The sequence below is a fragment of the Andrena cerasifolii genome, chromosome 2, assembly GCF_050908995.1.
Source record: "Andrena cerasifolii isolate SP2316 chromosome 2, iyAndCera1_principal, whole genome shotgun sequence".
NCBI classification, from domain to species: domain Eukaryota; kingdom Metazoa; phylum Arthropoda; class Insecta; order Hymenoptera; family Andrenidae; genus Andrena; species Andrena cerasifolii.
In genome coordinates, this window is record NC_135119.1 from 13837878 (window position 1) to 13864828 (window position 26951).

Below are 26951 nucleotides of genomic sequence, written 5' to 3' on the forward strand. Positions count from 1 at the left end.
AGATAATTAAGCAAAGTTCATTTATCTATAAAATACCTAAATCTGATTAGAATCAATACTTTTGTTTCAATTTAACTTTCCCCTTAAGTGTTCGTAATTCCCCTACTCTCCCCTACAATCTATTCAGATGGTGTTGATACATTTTGTAAACGTTAGTGCAAAATGTTTGTTGACAGGAGTACAGTAAATTATTATTCGCAAACAAATAGGGAAAGTATGTTGACAAAGTGATTTTTAATACCGATCTGGATGTTTTCTATTCTCTGTTGCATTCTTCAGCCATTTCAACCCAATTTCAGAAAAAATTAATGGTCGTAGCTTTATTTATTTTAGACCCAGCTTTCCGATAATGCTACGTAAAACTAAAATGTTTAAGCAAAATACTTAGTGATATTTCTGTTCAGTTGGCCCTGTAAATATTCAGTTGGATTCACATTGAAATATTGGAAAAAGGAAAAGCTGTTGCTATTTATTATTTCGACGTGAAGCGACGAACGTTCCAATGATTGTGGTTTCTCCAGACGCAGTGTAGAATCATCAATACGAAGAAGTCTGATTGGCATTCAATAAAAGCTTTCTTGGCTTCTACGAATACGATAACATGCAGATTTCCAGGATGTTGGTCGACAGAATGGCCGACTTTAAACTGAATGCCTCCATTTAAGTTGTGTAACTACGTTAATTGATCGCAGCTGTATGTGTAGTTAGAATTAATACGATACAGTCCCACACAATTTGAATACCTGATCCCACGTATATAGGGTGTAACACAATTAATCTCTCTGCATCGGTCACAATTTTCGTATTATGACTGAAATTTTCGGTCTCTATAGAGATAGTGGAGCAAGTACCTACTGTTAAACATTGTAGAACGACGATAAATATCAATTCTCTTCTTTAGATTATTATTTTTTTAAATTCTTATTATTCTGTAAATTTAATCTGAAGTTAGGTGATAAATAATATTTAATATAAAATATATCTAATACTATTTAGGTGGTAAATAAATATAATAAATATAAATCTTAAGTCTTCTCTATAAGCATCGTAAAGCTCATCTCCATCCGTTTACTACTTCCATAGCTATAATGTATTGAAAAAAGGTAGCGCTTAACTTCAAACAGCTGTAAAGTCGACATTTTTCAAAATTTTGAAAAATCCTTTGAGGTACGTTTAAATATCACTAAAGACCACAACATATTCAAATTTCAGCAATCTACGAAAACTTACTCCGAAATCTGTCCGAGTTCGCATGGAATGTCCCAATGATATGGTAATACGCAGTCTGATTGGGATTCCTGAATATTTACCGCTTCATTATTATATTGGCACCACTTCGCAGTAGTAATATTATCATCCCTGCAAATTAATCTGCCACGTGAGTGTCAGCTTAAAGAGCACCAGTGTGTCAGCCTTTGGACCAAACAGGTTTCTGTCGTGTCAGCATTGGTAGAAACGACATGTTCATTTGAAAGAATTTCAATTTTCATTTTTCATTGTAGGTATACGTCACTTCTGACGATTGTTTTACTCGCATAAGCTATAAACACCTGCCCTGTCCCTTACCTGCACCATTTTTCCCAAAAAATTTTGTTGGCCAACATTTTCTCGCCCTAAAGTGTCACGCACCTCATAATCCTGATGAAATAATCAGTATAATCAATTAATTACAGTAGAACCTCTGTTATCCGAACTTTGGATAATCGAATGATTACGCTTCGATACCAAAGCGCGTATTTATCAGAATCTAATCATTTTAATAAATTTTTATTCCCGCTTTCCTAATTTTCGATCCGTTAGTTGGCATATGATTTATATAGGACTACCTTCACGAACTTGCAAAGTAGAAAGTACGATCGAAGCTGCTGTTAAGCGGACGTTTGGATAATCGAAGTTCTACTATAGTAATTTGTCGAGCATGGTTACTTCGAACAACGTGCACATGAATTTTTATTTCCTTACACAGCAGCTTATCGATAATATACGCGGTATCATAGTTCAAGTGCAATAAAATATGCAGTTGTACATCTATCGCGTAACAGTCAAGTATAATAGATAAGTACACTTGTGTAGATCGTTTTCAGATTGTCGACTTTATTTTCCAAAGAGTCATTGCAATGAAGCGCAAAACACTTCCAGTTTCAACACTGCTCCTTCAACGCAAATTATCACAAATCGTACAAACGCAAAACGCATGTTTATTCATTTCGTTTGTCACAATTGAGTGCAGCGGATGACAGTTTGAAATGAAAGGGTAGTCGGAATTATTTACAAGAACGGTCAGATACCATCTTATTCGCAGTGTCACGATGGGTACATGATAATAGTCAATACAATTTGTAACGTTAAAGCTAGAAACAGATCAATCCCCCTCATCATCAGGTTATTGGCAGCAGCTGTACCAATGTTGCAGAACGATTCCTCGCAGCAAGCAGTGCAGGCGTACAATTTCGTACGTTCGCCAATGACTATGCAACCAGGCTCGCACTTGCTGGTGCAATTCCTCTCCATGGACCAAGTTTGAGGGCTAGACGTTGAATTTTCGGTGCTGGTGGTATAAGAGAATCGTTTTACCTGCGAGCAGAGAATTACATATGAGAAGATCCTTATTTGAGTCTGCTCTTTAAGGGGAGAATCCTATTCTTTCGACTAAAAACATAGCAAAATGTGGGATTTTTTTTTTTAAAAAACCAGCGTTTCGATTCATATGAAATTTGGACCATGTTTTGATGCATCTTTGAGGAAGCTGCAGTTTTTTTTTTATTAATTTTTAACCATAAATTTAGTAGTTATGCATGGTCGACCATCACGCCGCGCAAAATTCGCCGGCCGTTGATGTGCATGATATTTATCTACCAGGTAATCTAAAACAGTAAAATGAAACGGCGTTTTATTTTATACATACAGTTTGAAATTGACACACCAGCGAAAAACAACAAAATTTATTAAGCAGTGTGGAGAGTTTTCAAACTGAAAGGTTTGAACCTTTAATTTTTGCGAATCCAATTTTGTGCCAATTTTCTTATGTATCAAAAGATGTATAGGTATTCGGGTTCATCGAATTGAAGCTACATATATACAAACTAAAACGCTGTTTCATTTTTCCTTTTCAGATTACCTGGCAGATAAGTATCATGCACACCAGCGGACGACGAGTTTTGCGCGGCGTGATGCATAACTCTTATCTTTATTATTAAAAATGAATAAAAAAAAGCTGCAACTTCTTCAAGGATGCATAAAAACATAGTCCAAATTTCAGATGTATTAGAATGCTAGTTTCTTAAAAAAAATCCTAAATTTTGCTACTTTTTTAGCCCATAAAATAGGATTCCCCCTTTAATCCTAGCCATGGAAAACAGGACTAAAATTATCTCACAAGGGAACATCCCGAACCTGGAAATTCAAAAAATTGTGAAACTTCGTGAAAATGTAGGGAATTTCCCCCTGGTTACATCGCAATTTTTGTTTGCTGCCCAAATTCACTCTAAGGAGGTGTAATTAACCCCTAAAAATTCGGCTATTTTCAGATTTTCTGTTACCACTTGTGAACTGTAAAATAATTTGTTTAGCAAATGCTAGATCTAATTAAAAGAAGTAACATTTGTTTCGAAACTTTTTTTCTATCTTACATTTCGCGAGTTATAACACAAAATCGGAAAATAGCCGAATTTTCGGGGGTTAATTTCACCTCCTTCGCGTGAATTTGGGCAGCAAACAAAAATTGCGTTGAAACCAGGAGGAAATCCCCTACAAGTTCACAGTTTCAGAATTTTTTGAATTTTCAGGTTCGGCATCTTCCCTTGTCAACCATGAAAAGCGTAGGAATGTGTTGTATAACACTAATGAATGTTAGTCTATCTAGAAATGCATGAAATTCTGATGATTTGAATGTGGCAGAACTTTTTCCACGAAGATAGAACGAATGGGATTTTGTTTCATTATAATCATTGCGTGCAGCCGTTTAATCCAGGGATACTGTGAAGTTACAAAATGGTTTCATTAGTGACTAATTTATTCATGAATATTTTTATACGTGAATACGATATCGAGCTTTAATTTGAGAATCAAGGTGCTTGATCAGGTCAAAGCTAGCCTATTTTGGTTTTATGAAATGTTCAGATAGAAGAGCTTCAATAGCAGTAATTTATGAAAGCAGCTTTCATAATTTTGCGCGAGCCGGCAAGTATGTTTCGCTTAAAACAAAAGCGAGGAAGCCGTTCTAAAACATTTGTACGAAACGTTCGTTGAAATCTGCGCGTGTCGCATGTAATCGAGAAGCGTTCGAATCGTTGTTATCACTTGTTATTACCATGCAGGTCCGTTTGTCGCCAGTGCACTTGTGCTTGAAAACGCTGTAATTTCCGGTGAGATTGGAGCATCTGTCTCCATCTTCCATCGTGTCGCATTGATAACACCATAAATCGTTTACTCGTTTCGAAGCTGCGATTGTCCGATGTTCCTTTGATAATATTTGTCCTGATGACCGCATGAAATCAAACGATGGGCACTCATTTACTGATTTATAAAAGACACAGCAAGATTTAGTACAAAGCGCAATCTCTTCTTAACATTTTAGAGATCCAATACGGTGGTTGAGTAGTACATTCCAATTGGCATTATAAATCTTTCATACCGTGCAATTGGATGTGTGAAAACTTTTTTCTAAATGACTCATAAATTCTTAAAGATGTACTGCAAACGTAGGGTTAAATTATTTTCTTATAAATTAACGTATTTAAATAAAAAAAATTTATGGATATGACGCAGGCAATGTGTAGTCTTTACGTTCGGTTTGCCATATTTTTGGGACATCGTGTCTAATTCGATTTTCATATAGGTAAGCACGCCAGGTTTGATTTAAAATTTATGCACACAACGGCGATTTACTTGCAAGGGAATACCGCGAACCCGGACTCACCGATTGGAAATGCAACTTTGTGGGTTTTTAGAGTGACTCAAAACAAGAACAACGGTGTGCTTCATTCGGCCCCTATCGCCCTTTAAGGGGGTGAAAACTAACCTCAAAGCCGAATTGGTACTTCCACTTTTTCGCGTATAACTCTCAAAGTACAACAGACAGTAAAAAATGTTTCAAACAAAAGTTTAATGGTGCAATAAGCGCTACAAACTTCCGTTAACAAAATTTTGAAAAGAGTTTTTTTCGTCAGTTATATATATATATATATTTTTTAACTCTTTTCAAAATTTTGTTAATGGAAGTTTGTAGCGCTTATTGTACCATTAAACTTTTGTTTGAAACATTTTTTTCTGTCTGTTATACTTTGAGAGTTATACGCGAAAAAGTACAACAGAATTTCAGAAAGCTTAATTTTAAAATAATCCTCAAATATCCTCTACAGCAAATGTACAAGTCAGTCATACATACATACAATTCACGGGTTTACGACTAAAAACTTTTAGAGAAGGTATTTTCTTGGGTAATTAATACACCACTCTACAAAACGATATCTTTCTCCAGAAAATAAAATTTGAAAAAAATTCTTAAACCTGACAAATAATGCTATAAATTTGATTAAATATGGTATACATTCTACTACATTTATCCACTTATTTAAACAGCATGTATTGCAAAACAAACATTTAAAAATCTATTTCTGCGGTCTAAAGTCACTTTACAATTTCATCTAGTTTTACTTTCAGGTATATTTAGAGACATCCAAGTCAAACCAGAAGTATCCAAATAAAGACTAATAAGATCCCCGGTTCATAAAGTGATCGATTCGTAACACGAACGTAACATCTATAAAACAAACTGTCAACAGGTGTGATTGCCTTTAAATGTACTCTGCAATGCCATTACACCTAGACGAAATCTGAGTCTTGAACAGGTTGTTGGTGTCTCAGGCACACCGAAGTGTTGCCTTAAGAAAACAACACCTATGGCTGACTAATATAAAAAAAAAGAATGACGACAATTATACTCCATGACAAAAGTGTTGCACCCTACTTACAGATCACAAAACCGAGCATGGTCCTCCTAAATTGCCAGCAGAAGAAATCACCGGAACAAGTGTTTTAACGAACGCGAAGTCCGAGCTTACCATTGGCGAGTGCCATCGACGCGAGGATCACGAAACACGTGACAGTGGCCTCTGCACCGACGACCATGTTAGCCCCCGAGTCAACGCATCAAGTCCAACAATTAGACGCTCTGCTCCTGTTCCACGACCATTGACCGCATCCTCGTAGGTTCCTGCAGCAGGCCAGGCAGGCACGTTGGCACACGACACGGAAGGACCCCGGTGTGATGATGGACCGCCATGTTGAGAGCGGTGGCGTCTGCGCTACGGCGCCCGCTGCTCTAGAAACCTCGAAACCGAGGGAAATCAATATCCATGTCAGTCGAAAGGTCCTGTCCCTTAACCGAGAACGTTTGACGTCAAAGTCTCTGCGCATCCGCGTCACTTTCAGGAAACAGAAAGTTTGGTCGCGGAATCGATGATTCCCGACGAGCTAAATCCGACTTGCGCCGATTGGCAATTTCTGCCTGGCCCTCGGAACCGCTATTGACAACGGTGATCGATCGAGGAACGATCGACGCTACCGGTCGGCAACCGGCCGCTACCCGAGTCACACCGCAGCCCAGGCATTCGCTGTTCTTTAGTAGCGATGCCTGGCAAGTAATGAGGGCGCGGAAGGACTTGGAGCTTTTGAATCCACGCCGACGACCGTATACTTACGTGCCCTTTATGAATGCAAGCTTTATTGCTTCTGAACGTTTACACGGCGAAGCTGATTGTGAGTTAGCTTTGAGTTGGTCGTACTTTTCATCTGACAATGAGTTGCGTTAGGCTCTTGTATGACCTTTGCCGCGATTCGTGGAATAACTTGTTTGCGGGTAAACTGTCTCGTAAGTCGAAGGTACTGTCTATCTTGTTCCGAGGATAACACAAGTACGCGTGATCTGCTTTATAAAGCAGCGGTATAGTATAAAACTAACACGCTCTTAATAACACATTTCTTGTTCGACCATACATTTTTGGGGGCACTACATTCTGAAGGATACGTGAGGAACTTCATTACTTTCGTAAATTGTTAGAATTTATAATTAGGATACGTTGGTATTTGATAGCTGCTTATTTTTTAATTAAACACATCTTCGTGAAATATGTTTTATTATAGTAGACAGATTTTTAGAATTTCTTAGTTTCCGGATCATTTAATGAATTCTGGATTGGACTAATGGTAAATGCTTCCTCGGGAGATTATACTGACCTCGAAGTTATGTTCAGGCTGAAAATAACTCGCCCACTGAAAGTCCGCTGACAGACCAATCAAACTATCTGCATATACTTATGAACGTTGTATGTACATTATCAGATCCCCATTTACTCGTACAGCTTTGTAAATATCGGATGTATGTATTATACATTGTACAGAGTGATTTTAGGATCTGAGCTGCAACTCATTTTATTAAAAAAATGCGACGATACACTTGCAAAATGCAGCTGCATTGGCTTTGAAGTGAAACCATTTATTTCTTCTTCGTATAACGTGATAAAAGTATTCGGTTACCAATTAATACATAACAATATATTTACTGTTTTATTCTCTTTTCGGTAAACGTTTACTTCAGGGGAGGATTCTCCGATTTCAACGACCTTGACATACGTTGCCCAGGTCATCATTCTGAACAACATTTTCCTCTAAACTTTTTGGCGCTCGGCTTTTGTTTGGGTTAGAGTTAGGCCTGGGTTAGGAAAAAACCTCACTTAAGGGGTCATGCTCAGTCAGGAGGCCGAAAAAAGGGTGGTCTTTGGAAATTTTTTACTCAAAAGCTATAACACATTTCTCAAAAAATCTTTTTTCCTTTTAAGGATTGCGTATAGTACCGTGCATCGTAATTTTTTTATTTAAAAATATTCATCAATAACTAAGTTATTGTCCATCACTCGAAGGTTCTCTAAAAAAAGGCTTCTGCGGTGACCACTGCTGCTCGAAAGTCGGTCATCTAAGATAAAAAATTGAAAAGAATTTACTTATTATATTATATTATCTAGTATTTGAACGAAGGATTTTTCGAAATATTGATTTGCGAAAAAATGGCTGATGTTTAAAGTAAAAGTATCAATTTTTATCATAAATCCTGCCTGATTTTCGTCGATTAAAAGAAAACTAAGCATGGGATAAAAAATCCTACTTGACCAGCGCTCGGCCGAGTGAGCCCACTGGGCCGAGCCCAGTCTGAACGCATATTCTAGTACTGGGCCGAGTAATCCGGCGGGGAAGATTTTCACTCGGCCGAGTAGCAGACCGAGTCACTCGTCAGGTGTAAACCCAGCTTCAGAAGTTCAAATAACTACCAAAAGCACACATTAAGGGTTTCCAAATCTAACACACATTTCGAACGGGTCTCGTAATGTCGAGATGACATTGTCCCTAGTTGCCCAGGACAGGTATTCGTTCGCTCGAACGTGTACTCATAATTAAGTTAGGCTTACACCTGACGAGTGACTCGGTCTGCTACTCGGCCGAGTGAAAATCTTCCCCGCCGGATTACTCGGCCGAGTACTATAGAATATGCGTTCAGACTGGGCGAACACTCGTCTGGTGTAAACTCAGCATTACGAAAATTGCTTGAGAAATCTATAAAAAAAATAAAATGTATCGCAGTAGAAAATACGTGATTTGCTCCCATTTCATAATGAACTAACACAGACCTAACCCAGACACTCATTAAAACACTGCTCACGGAGACGGTGTAAATAAATTAAACAGTAAATGTATCATTTGTTACACAAACGAATCTTCCACCCCGAAATTCATCTAGAATGATTCGCAAAATGGTGGGAACACGCGGGGGAAGCGTTTGCGGGATATGTCTATCCCGCCGTTCTTGTCAGTTGTAGAAAATGAATTGGTGTCCTCAGGAGGTATACTACAAAGGAACTTAACGACGTAGACAAGGAGAGTTTCGCCTGAAACGTGCTCCTGGCGGTGTGAAAGCCGGCTTGCTCACACATTTCACACCGAAGAAAACCAATGACTGAATTATCCAGCGCGATTGTTTTACACAGGGAGCGTTAAAGTTCCGCCTGCACTTAATCGAAATAGTCTCCATGGACACGTTTCACGATTTCAGTCTACTTCTCGAGGCAGATGTAAACTTTAAGCCCAACTACTATTGTTCCGTGCTAGGTACACTGGAAATACAACCCGCACGAATTTACAAGTGACCGTAAATAAATGTTTAGTTTTATTCAGCATAACAGTAATATCACGGTATCCATATAATGTTATTGGGCCGGAATAATCACAAAACTGAGTTTCTCTCTCTGTAAAAGAGTTTTTTTTTATTTTATTGTTTATGTTCCTATTTACAACTATTTACAACTATTTACAACGCTTACCTGTAAAAGGGAAACGACATTAAATGTCAATTATTCCCCAATTACAATTTCTATTTCCTGTTGTCCTTTTATTTCGTGGAGCTTTGTCCTTGCACTGGTGTTTACTCCTTAGTCTTTCTAACCCCCTCAGCCAACGCGCCGTGAGTGCGCGGGCTAATTTAAAAGGGAGTACCCTGTACTTTCTTTACATCCATTTAATATTGCTACACTTTTTCTTTGTATATTTTCGTATACATTTTAAGTATTTCAAGATATGTTGATCCTTTGAAAGAGATCTTGTATTGATCATTCCGATCGAGGTCCCGAAATTGAGAATTATGTCCAACACTTTCAATATTATTATTTCCTAAAATTTGCACGAATGTAATTATTTACATCAGTATTCAATGATATTTGAGTAAGATGAATTGCACGCAGAATTCCATCCTCAATTTGAACACTGCCATATAGAATCCGTCAGAGGATTTAAATCTATGATTGTTAACCCTTAATATCATGATTTTTTATTTCATCGTAAAAATATTCAAACAATTCCTAGTGTAACAACTTTTTATACAAATGAAAAAAGTTTGGATACAACACCCATGTTAAACCCTGCATAAAGGTACCTACGTATTATAACGTTAAAGCAATGCTCGGTTTTGCAGAATGTTACACTAGTGTTACACACATTATTATGTTCGACATCAAATTTATTCACACATAATGGAGAGAAAAATTGGCATTTACCTGGTATTTTCAGTGGTCCTGGCGAAATTAAGAGTTGTAATCAACAATATGAGACAGTGTATCACAGTAGAATTTCTACAGATGTATTTCTGCCCTAAGGGCACTTGTTACATATGCTAATAGTAAAGTAACGCATTAAAGTTCATGAAAAAGCCCCCAAATGGCGCGCATGATTTTTTCAATTCGTGTAACACAGGTGTTACATTATGATACTAAGGGTTAAAGATTAAAGAATCTCAAGAGCGTTATGTACAGTGTCTGCTGGAAAAATGGCTACATAGGTATAAGTGGCTGTGCAAATTACTTAATCAACGTAAATAATGCAGATCGTAAATCGAAACTGAGAATAGCTGAAAGTTTTCAAATGCTGGTATTGACCAAGGAAATTACACATTTCAACATTTTTACGTTATGTCATAAGAGCAGATGAAGCAATAGAATTTTTACTTCCAAAATTAAAATACTAGATCGTCAAGTTCGTTCCAATCTCATAATTCACACTGCTAATTCGTGGTATCACATAAATATGGTATACTGCAATCTTATTTTAAGATTACACTTTCATGTATGAATTGTTATCACTCTGTTCTGTCAGGACATTGAAATTATTTAATTTAACGAAGAGCATTCGTTATTGAGCGAGGCGATATCTTTCATTATATCAGCACCGAAAATTAATTAATTGTGTATCAAATGCCACACCCCATCCATAGAATTTACCTGATTTATTACTGTTAAAAAATTGGTTCTCACGCAGATATATTATACAATGTTTGTATCGCACCCACGAAATGAACTAGGTACAATTAGTTAATTTTAGCTGATTGAAAATCATAGTTCTAATCAAGCTTGCTTTCAAAACTGCAATCTAAAAATGAGATGAACGTATTGAAGAAAGCGATGTAATTCTTTGAAAACCGTGGGACCTTTTGCAGACACTGGTGCAGTACGATAAGCTGAGAGAAAATCAATTCTCTACACACGTATCCAACTTCGGCAATGAATAACTCGAGAAGAACATAACAGTATGTTCGAGAAACCGTCGTAAATCGATTCATATGGAGTTCAGTTACGCGTGGAATACCTACATATTTTATATACCTTCGGAGATATTCCGCATAGTGCTACCGAATTTGGGAGAGGTTGCGACTATTTATAAATGAGATATTTAGTCATACACCTAACAGTATTAGATAAACAATTAAAATTAATAATATATTATAAAACTTTTAAATTTGTATTAGAAGTAGCTAAGCATCACGAGATTGGCAATATAATCTTCAATGGGAAAATGCAATTTTATGTACATATTCGTCGTTGTAATAAAAACGACATTTACATTTCAAAAGAAACAAATCGTAAAACTGATGCCACCGCAGAGCTGTCACACCACTTGCTTCACTAACTACGAATTATACAGGGTCGTCCGTTAAAACTGCAACCTACGCGCGCGCGAACAGACGAAGCGGCAACACCGCCTCACGGACGCATTCCACTATGACCATTCACCGGCCCGGCATTCGGAGGGTTGCCAGCGACCGCTGGACAGCAGTGATGCCCGAGCTTCGAAAATTTTAGGATGGTCTCTTTCAAATTAAAGTTGCTAAGAGCTATTTGAAATTTTCCGGCCCGGGTTGAAGAATTTGGGGCCTTTTTCGTATAACTTTTGAACTATAAAAGATATTGGAATGCAATTTGCGCTGAAAAATGAGGAAAAATTATTCCCTCTTAATGATGGATAATTTAAAATATATTACGTTCACTTAATTTTTCTCTTATCAATTTTTTAACCACAATTGTTATGAAAAGCTTTTGCAAACTGTTTATTTGATACTGTATTTAATGCTCCTTTTAAAATTCATGATGTTGATAAACAGTAGGCTAGGATTTTTTTTTTTATCACTTTCGTAAATTGAGAAATTAAATTTTTATTCAATCATGTGTTAGTTCTGCAAAGCCCAGAATCTATTGTTCTGGTTGTCTTTTTTATAAATTTATCCTTAATGCAGTGCATGCATAGGTCGGACGTAAGGGGAACTAATGGGACGTGTCTTTGATTGTAGCGGCGTTTGAATTTTTTTCTAGAATTTTTGTGTCTGAATGTTTTAACCTTTTATATTCTGATTTTCGAGAGTTGAGACCTGAAGCGGGTGTCTCGGACGTAACGTGTTTAAGGGGAGGTTCCGGTCTAAATATCGATTTTTTGTTATTTCATTTTTCGAATGTTCAACCTTGTAGGGATGCGTGTTTAAAAGGATTTTTTGAAATTTTAAAATTCCCGAAGTTATAGGCACTCGAGTAGCCGCAAATGCATGGGTAATACCCGACCACTCGGCACTCACCTAAAACTTTAGCGTTTTTACTTGGGCCAGGATATTCCGCACAGCTTTTTGCGACGTGAATTTGAAAGAGACTATCCTAAAATTTTCGAATCTCGGGCATCACCTCTGTCTAGCGGTCGCTGGCAGCCCTCCGAACGCCGGGCCGGTGAATGGTTGTAGTGGAATACGTCCGTGAGGCGCTGTTGCCATTTTACTTGTTCGCGCGCGCGTAGATTGCAGTTTTAACAGATGACCCTGTAGTCCCCAGAGTTCGGAGGGATTCGGCTGCACTGATGGAGGGGGAAACACCTAGAGGAGCGGTGCTAATGTTTGCATGAACTGCGCCTGCGTCAGCCACGCACACATTACCACCGCTCCTGTAGGTGTTCCCCCTCCATCAGTGCAGCCGAATCCCTCCGAACTCTGGTAGTCCCTTTATTCCTGTCGTGTCTACTTCTTTTTCCGTCCTAGAAAATTTCCAACCAAATGTCAAACCAAAGTTCGTTAGAATTGTCGCCCCCCACCGTTGTAATCACACCTTGAAATTGGCAATGCTATCGCGTCTTGCTGTCTATAGATTTTATGGTATGAGAACCATAAGAAAAATACTCGACTCTCCCTTTTCTTTGAAAGAACTGGTTCTTTGCGCTTCATCGAAGCGCAAGTAGGTGAACGTGAAAACGAGATTGGACCACGCCTGAAATTTCATCGCTTACAAATATCGCGATCAATAGGACCTTACAGTCACGTAGCGCAGCTAGACTATGCTCGGTTAATTAGGGAAGTTATCATCCAGGGTCAAAAAGCGGCTCGATAGCGTTCGTTTCTCGTTCAGAAGCTTCGTCTGTCTCTGAATGGCTGTTATTAGCAACGACACGTACCAATAATCAAAGCGAACGTAGCCTCTTTGAACTCCCTTCTCTTTTCCGTCTTCAGATGAGAGTAATGGGTTCAAGTTGGCGGAGACTTCTTGTAATAGTCACTTAACAAGGCCAGTACGGTCTTTTTTATTCTTTGAAGTCTTTTTTACCCACTTTTGTAACTGCTGAACTTTACTGTCCATTGAACACAACCTTGAACCTTCTTTACCTTTAGACATCATACCCTACTCTAGCTAATGGTGATGATCGTTTTACATAGGGTGGAGGTGTTTCTGTTTCAATACTTAACGTATCAGTACGAATTCCTATTAACACTTTGAGTGACGCAAGGTTTGGCAAAATGCCGTCTTAAGTCGAGTAGGCGACTTGGGGAGATGAACTCTGCTGGGAAAATTGTCCAGCTAACCCCTACTCATAATGACAATAATCGTATATTCTCCGAGCGCGCGTTGTTTTTAAAGTAAGCATTAGAGGACCGTCGCACAGTATTTTCGATGCATTTGCAGAAAACAAAAACCGACTTTTGAAAAAACCCGTTTTCGAATTTTTAAAATTGATAAAAAAAAAACAGATTTTAAACACGGTTTTTAACCGACAAACCCTAATGCACAGTTACTTCGACCTACCAGGTTGAGGGTTAGTCCGGGGTAGTTGGTTCATCTAACACAAAATGGTTATTAAAACTTATACTGATATTATTTAGTTTATCAGAATAAACTTAGGTGATATGTTTTAAATTCTATGCTGACTCAGAAAAAGTGGTCAACATTTTCTGTAACTCAATATTTGCTGAAAATCTGATTAAAAACTGAAGTCATGACATCTGATCATCTCTCCCCAGGTGCCGGGAGAGATTGTCCGCGTCTTTGAGGGAGATGACTCGCGTAATTTATGAGAAAATAACAACGAAGAAAGCAAAATTATTTATGAGTAAATACTACAGATTTATCGAAAGTTAATTTGTTTAAGCTGGACAAGTAAAGAACACATCGAACAAAAAGTGAACTACCTCCTGGCGATTAGCTAAGTAAATGTATACAACAGCGAACAAATAAAATAAATAAACAAAAACTTTATTTTAATATTTGTAAAGAACAAACAGTCAAATACCCATTTTTTTATTTTATTGAGCCTAATTAGTTTTTCTTTGCAGCCACAACTATCACTATTTTAGCCAGCCGACATTTAGATTTGTTTCGAAATAATTTTCTAAACATGCTAGGCAATTTGAAGGTGAGCCATCTATTCCAATCATAACTGGGCCATCTCTCCTTTCTGCAGGGAGAGATGGCCCACTCGTTAGCTTTGAAAGAAGGGGCAAATACTTTCGCTGCCTTGCCACTTAATACCTCTACTATTTTATTATCCAAAACAGTACGATTCTGTAAACTAGGAAGAGTATATTTTTGTTGAAAATTAAAGATGTTTAATTAGTTAAGTATTTTTGGGTAATAAAAATTTAATTTGGTGGATCTGCGTTTTTATTCTGTAAAATTTCACGCCACTACGTAATCTCATATTAATTAAAGATATGGATTTCTGTAATACACCACATTATTTACGGGGGAGGGGGGGGGGGTGTCTGTGAGACCCCGCCTTATTGCTCTTATTACATTTTCCCACCTTACCAACGCCGGGTTAAATGTAGCCTCCAATAAACTTTTTCAGCATATGTATATGCAGAAAAACGCAAAAAAAAACGAAATAAGATTATTCACTATTAGGCTTGTACTGAAGGGCTGAAATATAGCCACTGCGCATATCTCCTGCCGAGCCGTCGCAACCGGATTTGTCCTAATCAATTTTTGGATTATAAGTTTCCACCATTTATCAAGGAACTTCGCAATTTCTGCATCGAAGAATTCCTTCTTTTCGGCGGCGACGAACTTGGTTTCTACTACTCTCCACTGTCTTTATTTTTTTTTTAGAGTTTAACTATTAAAATCGTGACGTTGTTAATGAAGAAAATAAAAATCTGTTGGTGAGGTACATAATTAGTATCTGAAAAGTACGAAGGACGTGTTAAAATTTGCTAATTTAGAGTTCCCAATTTCATCATCAGTGTAGTCCAATAAATATACTATATTTTTGGAAATGAAAGTTTAGTTAAAAATTACTTAATAGGAAACGGGGGAATAAGAATTCTTCTTAGAACATCTTAGCAATGTTTCTTATTATTCACTCACGTTGCCTTCATTATTAGACGCAGCATTTCGCTTCTCTTCATGCGAAACTTAATCGATCAATTTTATATCACAAAAATTGCATTTGTCTCACACAGAAATTTTCCTGCAACACAGTTTATATACCTATACTCTCCATTCTAATTCAATATTAAAATTGCTGTTCAGTATGTAATTAGTATATTTTAGAGCGATAGAATGACTCTCGGATATTATTCTGTGTAATTACTGTAGCCACAATAAGTGTGCAGTTAAAATAAATTTAATTAAATGTTACGAAGCAAAATCGCAGCTTCCGCTATTATTATAGTCGTACTTTTCATTGTCATTTCTATAGGCCTTTCACCTTGTCTGTGAGAAAAGATGGAAGGTTAATTTTAAATTGAAGAGAGTTCTCCTTCGATTATTTCACAACAGTCTGCTGCAGTTGCATGTTTTATAGGGGTGAATAGCCGCAGAGAAATCGATTTCAGGTCTGCAAGGGACAAGTGTCATTGCTTCCACTTGAACGGTCTCCGTCAGTATATTGTCCTTAGATGCAATAGAATCATGTTTCACGCCAGAATTTCAATATTCAATAATTTAAAGTCATGAGTAATTTTGAAAATATGTATTTGAAATTGTACGAACTCTTAAAGATTTTGGTGTCTATATTTGCGAAAAAGTACATATAAAAGACAATACAACAAAATAAATTTGCATTAAAGTATAATCAAAATTCAGGTACAAGTTTATAAATAAATACCTAGTTGACAATTTTGAATGTATACTGTGATTACACAGTTCGACAAAATTTGTCTTCTTTTCGGACTTGTAACATTAAATAGCTGTTTCTCATAGGTTTTCGTCTTCTGAAAACGAATCCGTAAAGCGTTTGTCGCCATCACCCTCAGTTTTTGAGAAATTCGATTTTGAAAAAAAAACTGCAAATTTTCAACTTTGAACATCTTTTGTGTCGAAACTATTATTGGATTATGAACATTTAAATATGTTTAAACATCGATCAAAGGGAAAAGGACACCAGAAATGCACCCATTTTTGAAGATATCTTTCAATTTATTTCCAGAACTAAGGGTCTAGGTGGAAATCTGACTATTCCACGAGATGCAGCAGACATTTTTCCATCGGAAACCATCAACAGCAGTGGTAAGTCACGTTTTGTTTTCAATACAGAAGGGAAATAGTTTGGCAAAACGTGCGCCGTCGACAGTGGTAGTCACGCGCGTTAAGCGATTGTGTTACGCTGAGCGGCAGTGGATCGCGCGCCGCCGTTGACTACCACTGTCGGCACCGCGCGTTTTGCCAAACAATTTCGCTTCTGTGATGAAAACAAAACGTGACTTACCACTTCTGTTGATGGTTTCCGATGGAAAAATATCCGCTGCATCTCGCGGAATAGTCAGATTTCCTTCTAGACCCTTAGTTTTGGAAATAAATTGAACGATATCTTCAAAAATGGGTGCATTTCGGGTGTCTTTTTACCTTTAATCGTTGTTTAAATTTATTTAAATGTTCATAATCCAATAATAACTTATAGCGTTGTATTCGAGAGGGTTCATAGAATAATTTGGCGTAACAAGAAACCGAATAAATATTACCGTTTCGACATAAAAGGTGTTCAAATTTGAAAATTTGCAGTTTTTTTTTTCAAAATCGAATTTCTCAAAAACTGAGGGTGATGGATTCGTTTTGAGGGCATGAAAACCTATAAGAAACGGCTATTGAATGTTACAAGTCCAGATGGCTGTCGAACTGTGTTATTGATAGCAGAAATTATGTTAGAAGACCCAGAATTTTGTTAATATGTATGTGACTTTAACTTAGCCATAACCATTGGTATCGAAAACATGAAATATTTTATGGTTCGCAAGTAATGCGTTAAAAGAAACAATTCTAATACCACTTCCGAGAAAATGTCGTTAAGAATGCTGATAATATTGTTAGGTAATTGTGCCCCTGAAATTAAATGAGTAATTTAATATTAATCAGATGTTCTAAATTAATCAGACACTCAACTTTAATATTAATCAGATGCTCAATACAGTAACTATTTCTACGTGACTATTCCAGAATTAATTATATTTGACACAGGACTATGCCCATAATGGAATCAAATCAAATGTTTGCCTTAATTAGTTGAAGTGAACATGAACGTAGATGAGATAGTAGAGATTAATTATATTTCTGGTATGATTTCTACACGTGGTAAAGTTTACCATGCTAAAAAGATATAAAGTTAATTAGAACAAAATTTTTATTTGTTATTTCCCGTTATTTTATTTGTTATTTCTCTTTATCAAAGAGAATGTAGTTGGTCCTGAATTCGCATTGAATACTTAGACTGAATCAGCATGTAAACAATAAAATGTAATGCTTTAACCACCTACAGGAGACATCACTTAAGTGCCGCACGCCGATTTTAATGAAACTTTGCAGTTTTGTAAAATAATTAGAAATATTTGCCACGGTTTTTTTTATCGGTCATCGTCCACATCTAGGGCGCGAAAACAGTCCTCAAAGTTAGAATTGTGAAACCTAGTATTTGGTCAAATATCTTGGAAACTATTAGAGCTAGAAGAACGGTAGAAATGGAAAAATTGTGTATTTTTAATAAAGAATCCATTTAAATAATACATTAAAAAAGTAGCATTATTTTGTTAATTTTTCTGGTCAAATGTTAATGCATTTTCGTGTATCTACATTTTTGTGTGACGTACAATTATTAACATGCTTCGTAATATTTAAGAATATTTAACATAAGTTTTATATTTCAAATTTAACTAGTTTAATTATGCACGCGTCGGTTGCGTTTATTAAATTTCGTTTGATAAATCGTTTATCAAAACCACACGCAGATAACGATTTAGTTGAAAGAAAGTGTCTTTAATAATGTAAATAGTAGTAGTAATGATAATTAGTCTAATACTTGACCAATTCTTATACTATACTTTATTAAGAGTAAGTTCGTTATTAACATCTTCGCATTTCGTGTTTTTGTTACAACTCTGTAGCAGGGGCATTTTATGAGTATCTGATTATTTCTACTCGTAGAGTGTATTGGCACACTATAGCTGGAAAATTCTGGAACACCCTATATATACCTCTGATTTTGTACTTCCGTTTCTAGCCTCGTTGAAGATAATCCACTAACTCTAATTCCAGCAATGAATTTAAATCTTCACTACGCATACTTCGTAGTGGGATAGAGCCAATCACAGTGTCCTTCGACGGAATTTAATTCTTGCAGTAGGCTCTTGTAACATTCTTGTCGTAAAACATCTGTCGGAACATCTTCTAATGTTAAGTAGCGCTAACCAATTGGGAATCAGAAAATTAAACACATATATGTAATAAAATTGTCGACTGAAATTGTTCAACTATTATTCCCTTACGTTGCCTTACAAGGGAAGGTCCCGAACCCGAAAATTCAAAAAAATCTGAAACTTTGTGAATATGTAGGGGATTTCTTCCTGATTACAACGCAATTTTTGTTTGCTGCCCAAATTCACTCTAAGCGGGTGAAATTAACCTCTGAAAATTCGGCTATTTTTCCGATTTTGTGTTGTAACTCCCGACCTGTAAAAGATAGAAGAAAATTTTAAGACTAAAGTTACTTCTTTTAATTAGATCTATCATTTGGTAACAAAATTCCTTTATATTTCATGAATTATAACACAAAATCGGGAAATAACCGGATTTTCAGGGGTCAATTAGACCCCCTTAGAGTGAACTTGGGCAGCAAACAAAATTTGCGTTGTAATCAGGAGTAAATTCCCTACAAATTCACAAAGTTTCAGAATTTTTTTGAATTTCCGGATTCGGGATGTTCCCTTGTTAGTTAATATACTTGATAGACCCTAAAATTTTGTTAAATATAAAGTTATATATTAAAATTACCTCAAAGATAAAGAAGTTTATTGAAATTGTTTTTTTAAAATAAAGTAATAAATACTCAGCAAATTTTTCTAAAAATGTTACTTGCAACAATTAAAGCAAACAAAAACGGATATTTTGTATTCGTTGTTCAATTTTTAAAGTCATATTACCCGTTCTCACGAAATAACCCAACTAATAACGCTTCAAACGCAAACATTGCATTAACATAGAATGGTAATGTTAAAGGCCATACACAGTGTTCCAATAATTCCAACCGTTTTAATTGCAATTTATTTTCAGGCATTATATCTGGCATACATAGGATCCACATACATTTTATCTGCCTATATATATATGAAGAGCAATATAGGATTGATTCATTCAATTGAAAACCACATTTCATTTAGGTGCGTGCGTTTTGTCTGGATAATCGCGTAATATGCGGTAAAGTAAAATCGATGAATTTTATACATTCCACAATCAGAAAAAGCTGGAATATTGAGTTGCATCTGTATCCGTCTGGTCATTATCACTATCAAACTATAACGTACCTACGCATTATCTAGATATTTCTTTAGATTTGCATTTAAAGCCGTATTTAGCCTACATTCTTTGTATGCGTTGAGTTGTCAGACAGGTCCACCTGTCTGATCAAGCGATCACCCATTATTTCGTCTGTCAGTTAGTATTAGTAATATTTCCGCAGCAGGAACGGAAGAATCTGTTTCGCAGAATATTTTCTGCGACATAGTACTAATGTCATGGAATAACTATGGAACTGAATGTTAAACATGTAACTGTGATCAAGGCTTGACTGGTATTATATAATATTGATTTTCACTAAAGTTGCTTAATACGTTCGATGCCAAGTTACGTCGTCGCCGATTTGCCAAAGAAGAAGAAAAAATGAAACATACAATACGTTAATCTTTTACGAGAAGACTCTCTTTCCACAGAAGACGGCACACTTTGCCTTACACACCTGTTCGCGTCACAGCGAATGTATTAATACAGAAACCAACGACGAAAGAAGTTTAAGGGGACCTTCCGGTCTAAAAGTCGACTTTTTTTTATTTCATTTTTAGAATAGTTGAAATGAAAAACATGATGATTTTCGTGTTCCTTAATAAAATACCTATAATGTAGCATACGGATTTGAAAAGAAAAATTATTGCACAAATGAGAGCAAAGTGTAGAAAATTATTCGTTTCTCACCTGACAAAACGAACTTAAAACATTTATTATATACGAATGGGTTATCGCATGAAAAAAATGATATGCTATATTATAGACAATACCATTAAGAATATGCGTACCAAGTTTGAAATCAATCGGACAAATAGTTTTGGAGATATTTGATATATCACCTTTGAAAATGCAGTTTCGAGAAAAACGCAAAAGAAGAAAAGTAGAATGGTCGCTACCTGCTGCGGAATATCGACATCCGCGCCTCGTTTAGAGCCTATAACTCGGCTATTTTGGGGAATTTTTGCGTCCAGCATGACTTAAATTATTTTTAAAACTTCACGTAATAAGAAAATGCAAAGAAAAAAAAATCGTTTTTTTCAAAACTCTCAGGGTGGCGTAACCCCTTAACGAATTATTAAAGAAAATATTCGAATGAACCACTTATCTACCAATTTTCATTAAAATTATACCGTATGATAAATTTTCACCTGACACGAAGTCGATACCTCCAGCGACAATCACAATATTATTTATTCCAATAGATTTGAATACGTAATCACGCGATAAATCACGTGAATTTATTTATTTGACGAGAAAATCCCTGCTCCCCTTAATTCACAGATGAGTGATTCCAAACTTTTTAGGGGCAGAATAATTTTAATATGTGAATGCTATTGAGGTCAGCAAAAATTTGCATTGAGCTTGCTGGATGTATTAGAAGATTGAATAATAACATAATATGTATTTAAATAACGCGCGCCGGAGTTTAAACACCGAAAGTTTCATTAAGTATAAATTTAAAAATCTTTAAAATGTCGTCCTGCATCGCAAAATTGTTAAAGGATTTTACTATTTCATTTAGAAATAAGAATTTGAGTCTGTCAACTTTTCATATAAATTCAGGTCACCCTGTATTGTGCTTTACTATTTTCGTATATCATACATACATATTGACACAACTCAGTAGCAGTGCCATATACACAGATTAATATTAATTTATATATATCCCAGATGTTTATTCCAGCAATTCATTAACGTAAGTTATTAATACCGGCACATAAACAGTGAAATTATATTAATCCTGCGAATGTTTCATAACGACCAAAGTGTATCAGTTGACTGCATATCAATGCAATTTATCAGTTTTGGACAATATAAAACGCATGCTATGTCAATTGTAAAACATCATTAAAGAGATTAATTGCATTCCATCGCATACTGTTGTAATTTTGTTCTGTTTAGAGTAAGGCAGCAAAGTGTGTGGCATACGATGAGGAAACGCACACAGCAAATGATAAAACGTAGTTAAAACAGGAAGAATCAATATTCTATTACGCTTCATTGTCAGGATAAAAAGTCAAGTGACAGTCGAATACCACTTAATCTCTTTGGAGACGGAAGCAATTGCGGTTTAAGTGGTGTCACTATCTGGTCGCGAAGGATCGATGTTTGTTGATCGTCTAAAAAATACAAGAACTAGGATTTTACGTAGAAAATCATTCGTTACAAAATTAATGCAATAAAAATACTTTCTGTAATCACTCATGACTGCGCGTAACTATAGCTATACCTAAAACGCCTGAAACTGGTGTTCAAATCTTGCTTTGTACAGTTTTGCACATTTAGTTGCAGGGAATGTTCAAAGTATAATACTTATTTCACACATTGAATATCGTTAGCATGTAATTTTATTAAATGTTAAAAGATCCTTCGATGAAATTTTTTCACTTAATGCAGCGCGTCTGATATTACGAGGCTTAAACTACTTAGGAAGTAGCTTTCACCACATATAAATCATAAGTTTACCTTGCACAAGTGCGAAGATAAATTTTATCCGATTACAGTGATTAGACGAACAAGTGCTTACGTTCCATGTTACTAAGCTTCATTATCCAGTCTAATGAGAAAAGTCGTCAGTAATTCGCAAGTTTAACCGAATACTTAACGCTGTAAACAATTCAGTGCCTGGTATATAGGTGAATCCATACTTATTTCATGCAATTTCATAATTTCTTTCATAGAAGCCTGAGAGTAAACTTTTAAATAAAGATTATATAATCTTTTAATGATCTATAGCCCTTATCTTCTACCCCAAGTACCAAATACTAAAATAGTCACACATACATGTATTTTGATATTTATTATAAATATGAAATAAATGGAGAAAATGTAATTTTAATACTATATTTATTTTAATAAAAATAAAGGTTTAAATATACATATAAAATGTGTACTAGGGCGGAGCGGAAAATTTAAATTGGAATTTTCAGTTGGCCTGGGTGCGGGATAGTTCTCTTTTGGTTAACCAAACACAACTGTAAAAAAATTTGGAAAATATCCATGTCTGCCTAAAAATGATCATATAATCATATAATCATATAATTATATGATCATTTTTAGGAGAAAATTGAACCTGCAGACATGAATATTTTCCAAATTTTTAATATTGTAATATTTTGGAAAAATATACATGCCAATTTGTCAAATGATCATAGAAAATTTTAGGAGAAAAGTTTCTCGTAAAAATGATTATATAATTACATAATTATGAGATCATTCTTAGGAGAAAATTGAACCTGCAGACATGAATATTTTCCAAATTTTTAATATTTTAATATTTTGGAAAAATATACATGTCAATTTTCTCCTGGAAATGATTATATAATTATATGATTATATGATCATTTTTAGGCAGACATGAATATTTTCCAAATTTTTGTTACAGTTGTGTTTGGTTAATCAAAAGAGAACTCTCCCGCATCCAGGCCAACTGAAAATTCAAATTTAAATTTTTACTTAATGGGTACCCTGTATCAAAGTGATCAGAACATGCACTGCCACCGCATTATGCGGACAAATATTAATTCCGAGTGTCGGCTATGATAACCAATTTTTGAAACGCGAACATGTCGAAAAGAAAATGACGAGTTGCACTCAAAACGGGGGTGTTTCTTGAACGGCTCGTCGAGCCCTACAGTTAAATATACATATAACTCATTACTTAAGCCCGTTTCTAGTCCTCCCCTTGTAAGTACAACCACTTGCACACATTTCACGTCATTTGAAAAGGTAGTAATGTATTTTTTTAAGGAAATCTCTTTCCATTGAAACGGCAATGAAGAGATTAAATGATCACGTCGTAAGTTATGCTTATCTTAAACCCTGGAGGCAATCTTTTTAGATGCTTCCCTTTCATCTCGAGGGCCACTGAACTGCCGTTTCTATAGAGGGTCTAGAATTCAAGCAAAAGTTTAAAACTCAGTCGCAGTGGAAGCTGCAAGATAAACACAAAGGATTCTCGTAGAAATGAAATTTCATGATGCTCGATTTGAAACTGCTAGGATACGGAATTAGTTAAAATCATTTACGCAAGGAAAAATTTCAAAAATCTATGGCGATTACGTTTCAACAATATTCGGTATTTTTATTTGGGCATATCTTGATTAAAAAAGACCTGTTCTTTGACGGCGAAGGTACAAAGCCATACTGTGGAAATATGCTTTGCTCAGTGATACTTAAACGCATTCAATGAAATAATTACGCCAGCGGATTGTATAAGTGTTGCATTTATTAAATGAAATACGGACGTATGTATAGTTGAAAATTAATTACAAAGATTTCAATAATAAGGTGCTTGTAAGGTTCGTTTGAGCGTGAAATAGTCAAACCCTCCGAGTAATTCTGAAGCCAACCAAACGTTGCGGATATTACCGTCAGGGACTCCGTATCTCTTAGCATCGCTTAAAGCAATATAACTTGCTGAAATGTATCGCAGAAACAAGTCACGTTGATCAAAGTTGTAGCGCAGCATCCGACAGAGTATCATTGAAGGCATCAGAAAGTGGAACATCAATGGGCAGCATCTAATGCCCAAATGACATTTAACGGCGCTCCTCCGTCCAAATAGCTTTGCTACAGGGCAATCTTCCGTAGATTAAAAGCGGACCAATCAAAATTATTCTATTTTCGTGAAGTTTCTGAACTGTCACAAGTTGACACAGATAAAATTTGCGAGCAGTCTAGTTTGCTTTAAGTTTGGAAAACAGAACTGCCTACTTACAATTACTGGAATGAGTTCAATCTTACGAAGTGTGATACCTTTTACTGTGGTCGGTGATTTTGCTGGATACTAAAGTCATCGGCTGGCTAAAATAATGAAAAATAGTAAAACGCGTACTATTTTGTGAGTAGTAGGCATGTTCCTGATTTGTTCATATTTTTTGTTTCTCGAGAAATCAGAAATGAGATCGTATTTCTTGAGAATTCTCGAGAATTCTCGAGAAATTGAAAAGAATATTGCAAAAATTATATATTTTTGGAATAATGTTGATAATATTTATTAGAAACAAGAAAACTTTAACTAAATGATTATTCCTGTCTAATTTATGCAAAACTTGTGTAAATGAAAAGATAGATATTAAATATAATTGGTAAATTTATTTATTTAATACAAAATTTGTACAAAGCAAAACATTACTTTTTGGTTTTAAATGAAAAAATGCGTCTTTTGACCCTTTTGGAAGAAATTCTGGATCATGCAAACATTTTATACGGGATATTATAGTCTTATCTCCTCTTTTCTATATTTCTTCTTTAATAGCCACAAGAAACTCATTACTTAATTCAACAGGTATACAATTTTTCTAAATTTTTTCTAAACCAAGAATTTTGGACTCGCTGAATCAAGAAAGAAAGACAAAAGGATATACGGGGACGATATGCAGCATCGCAATAGTCGAACAAAGAAATGATCAGGGATTGGAATTAAAGATGTTTCTGAGTGGAGGAAAGAATATAAGGAGAAGGATACAGAAAACGCAGACGATTGAAAGCTCGACATAAAATGGAAACCGGATTTTCGAAAGTGAGAATAGAATGAAGAGCAAATCCTAAATTCCGGATAGAGTTGTCGGGATGCAGCTGAATGGGATCGAGTGTGGCAGTAATGGGAAGAAGTTTATGAAGGAAGAAGGAGGAGCCGAGGATAAGAAGAGAAGATTTTGTAGGATTAAGGCTCAAATAGTCCATATCGTACAGACCAATTTAAGATTTTTGTAACATCAGATTCAAGTGCAATAACAAAGTTCGACAAAATTTGACTTCTTTCGGACTTGTAACATTCAATAGCCGTTTCGTATAGGTTTTCGTGCCCTGGTAACGAATCCGCAAACCGTTTGTCGCCATCGCCCTCAGTTTTTGAGAAATTCGATTTTGAAAAAAACCTGCAAATTTTTAACTTTGAACATCTTTTGTGTAGAAATAGTAATACTTATTCGGTTGCTCTTTGCGTCAAATTATTCTATGAACCCTCTCGAATACAATGCTATAAGTTATTATTAGATTATGAACATTTGAATATGTTTAAACAACGATTAAAGGGAAAAGGACACCCGCAGTGCACCCATTTTTGAAGATATTTTTCAATTTATTTCCAAAAGTAAGGGTTTAAGAGAAAATCTGACTACTCCACACGATGCAGCAGATATTTTTCCTCCGGAAACCATCAACAGAAGTGGTAAAACACCTTTTGTTTTTAATACAGAAGCGAAATAGTTTGGCAAAACGTGCGGCGCCGACAGTGGTAGTCACGCGATTGTGTTACGCTGAGCGGCAGTGGATCGCGCGCCGCCGTTGACTACCACTGTCGACGGCGCACGTTTTGCCAAACTATTTCGCTTCTGTATTGAAAACAAAACGTGACTTTTACCACTTCTGTTGATGCTTTCCGATGGAAAAATATCTGCCGCATCTCGTGGAATAGTCAGATTTTCTCCTAGACCCTTAGTTTTGGAACTAAATTGAAAGATATCCTCAAAAATGGGTGCATTTCGGGTGTCCTTTTCCCTTTAATCGTTGTTTAAACATATTCAAATGTTCATAATCTAATAATAACTTATAGCATTGTATTCGAGAGGGTTCATAGAATAATTTAACGCAAAGAGCATCCGAATAAATATTACCGTTTCGACACAAAAGGTGTTCAAATTTGAAAATTTGCAGTTTTTTTCAAACTCGAATTTCTCAAAAACTGAGGATGATGGCGACAAACGGTTTGCGGATTCCTTTTCATGGCGCGAAAACCTATAATAAAAGGCTATCGAATGTTACAAGTCCAGATGGCTGTCGAACTGTGTAACAGCATTGTCAGCATTGCGCGGCGCAAAAGCAGGAACGATCTGCATATAATCCGCAAACGCATATGCCGAATGCTGAGTATAAAAAAGTATACGTAACAAAATGTACACCGGTTTCGCTTCGCCTATGATAATCCCCCGTTAATTGCCGAGGAACAGGACTGCCTTATCGCCTTGCACGGGGGCGTAATTATGGAAACTTGACCCAGCCGCAAATTACGAGTTAGCTGGAACACGTCCAAAATGCGTGCGGTTGATCCCCGGTCAA

The 26951-nt window shown here is 36.0% G+C and overlaps 1 protein-coding gene and 1 long non-coding RNA gene across 2 annotated transcripts in view; both read right to left on the reverse strand.

Annotated features, from left to right (window-relative positions):
- The window catches only part of LOC143366295 (uncharacterized), a 128289-nt gene that overhangs the window by 22667 nt on the left and 78671 nt on the right, over positions 1–26951 (reverse strand). The gene's annotated exons all lie outside the window — the stretch shown is intronic.
- LOC143366450 (uncharacterized) lies at positions 1923–6676 on the reverse strand. Its single transcript, XM_076807546.1, has 3 exons — positions 6063–6676; positions 4310–4476; positions 1923–2574 (listed from the first exon to the last, which is right to left on the reverse strand). The coding sequence occupies exons 1-3, from the start codon at positions 6127–6129 to the stop codon at positions 2305–2307; spliced, it is 504 nt and encodes a 167-aa protein (XP_076663661.1). The 5' UTR covers positions 6130–6676; the 3' UTR covers positions 1923–2304.

Coding starts and splice junctions, on each gene's coding strand:
- LOC143366450 (XM_076807546.1), bottom strand. CDS start 6,129: ATGGTCGTCGGTGCAGAGGCCACTGTCACGTGTTTCGTGATCCTCGCG. Junction 4,477..6,062: donor GTCGATGGCACTCGCCAATG/GTAAGCTCGGAC, acceptor TGCGGTCATCAG/GACAAATATTATCAAAGGAA. Junction 2,575..4,309: donor GCGACAAACGGACCTGCATG/GTAATAACAAGT, acceptor CTCTGCTCGCAG/GTAAAACGATTCTCTTATAC.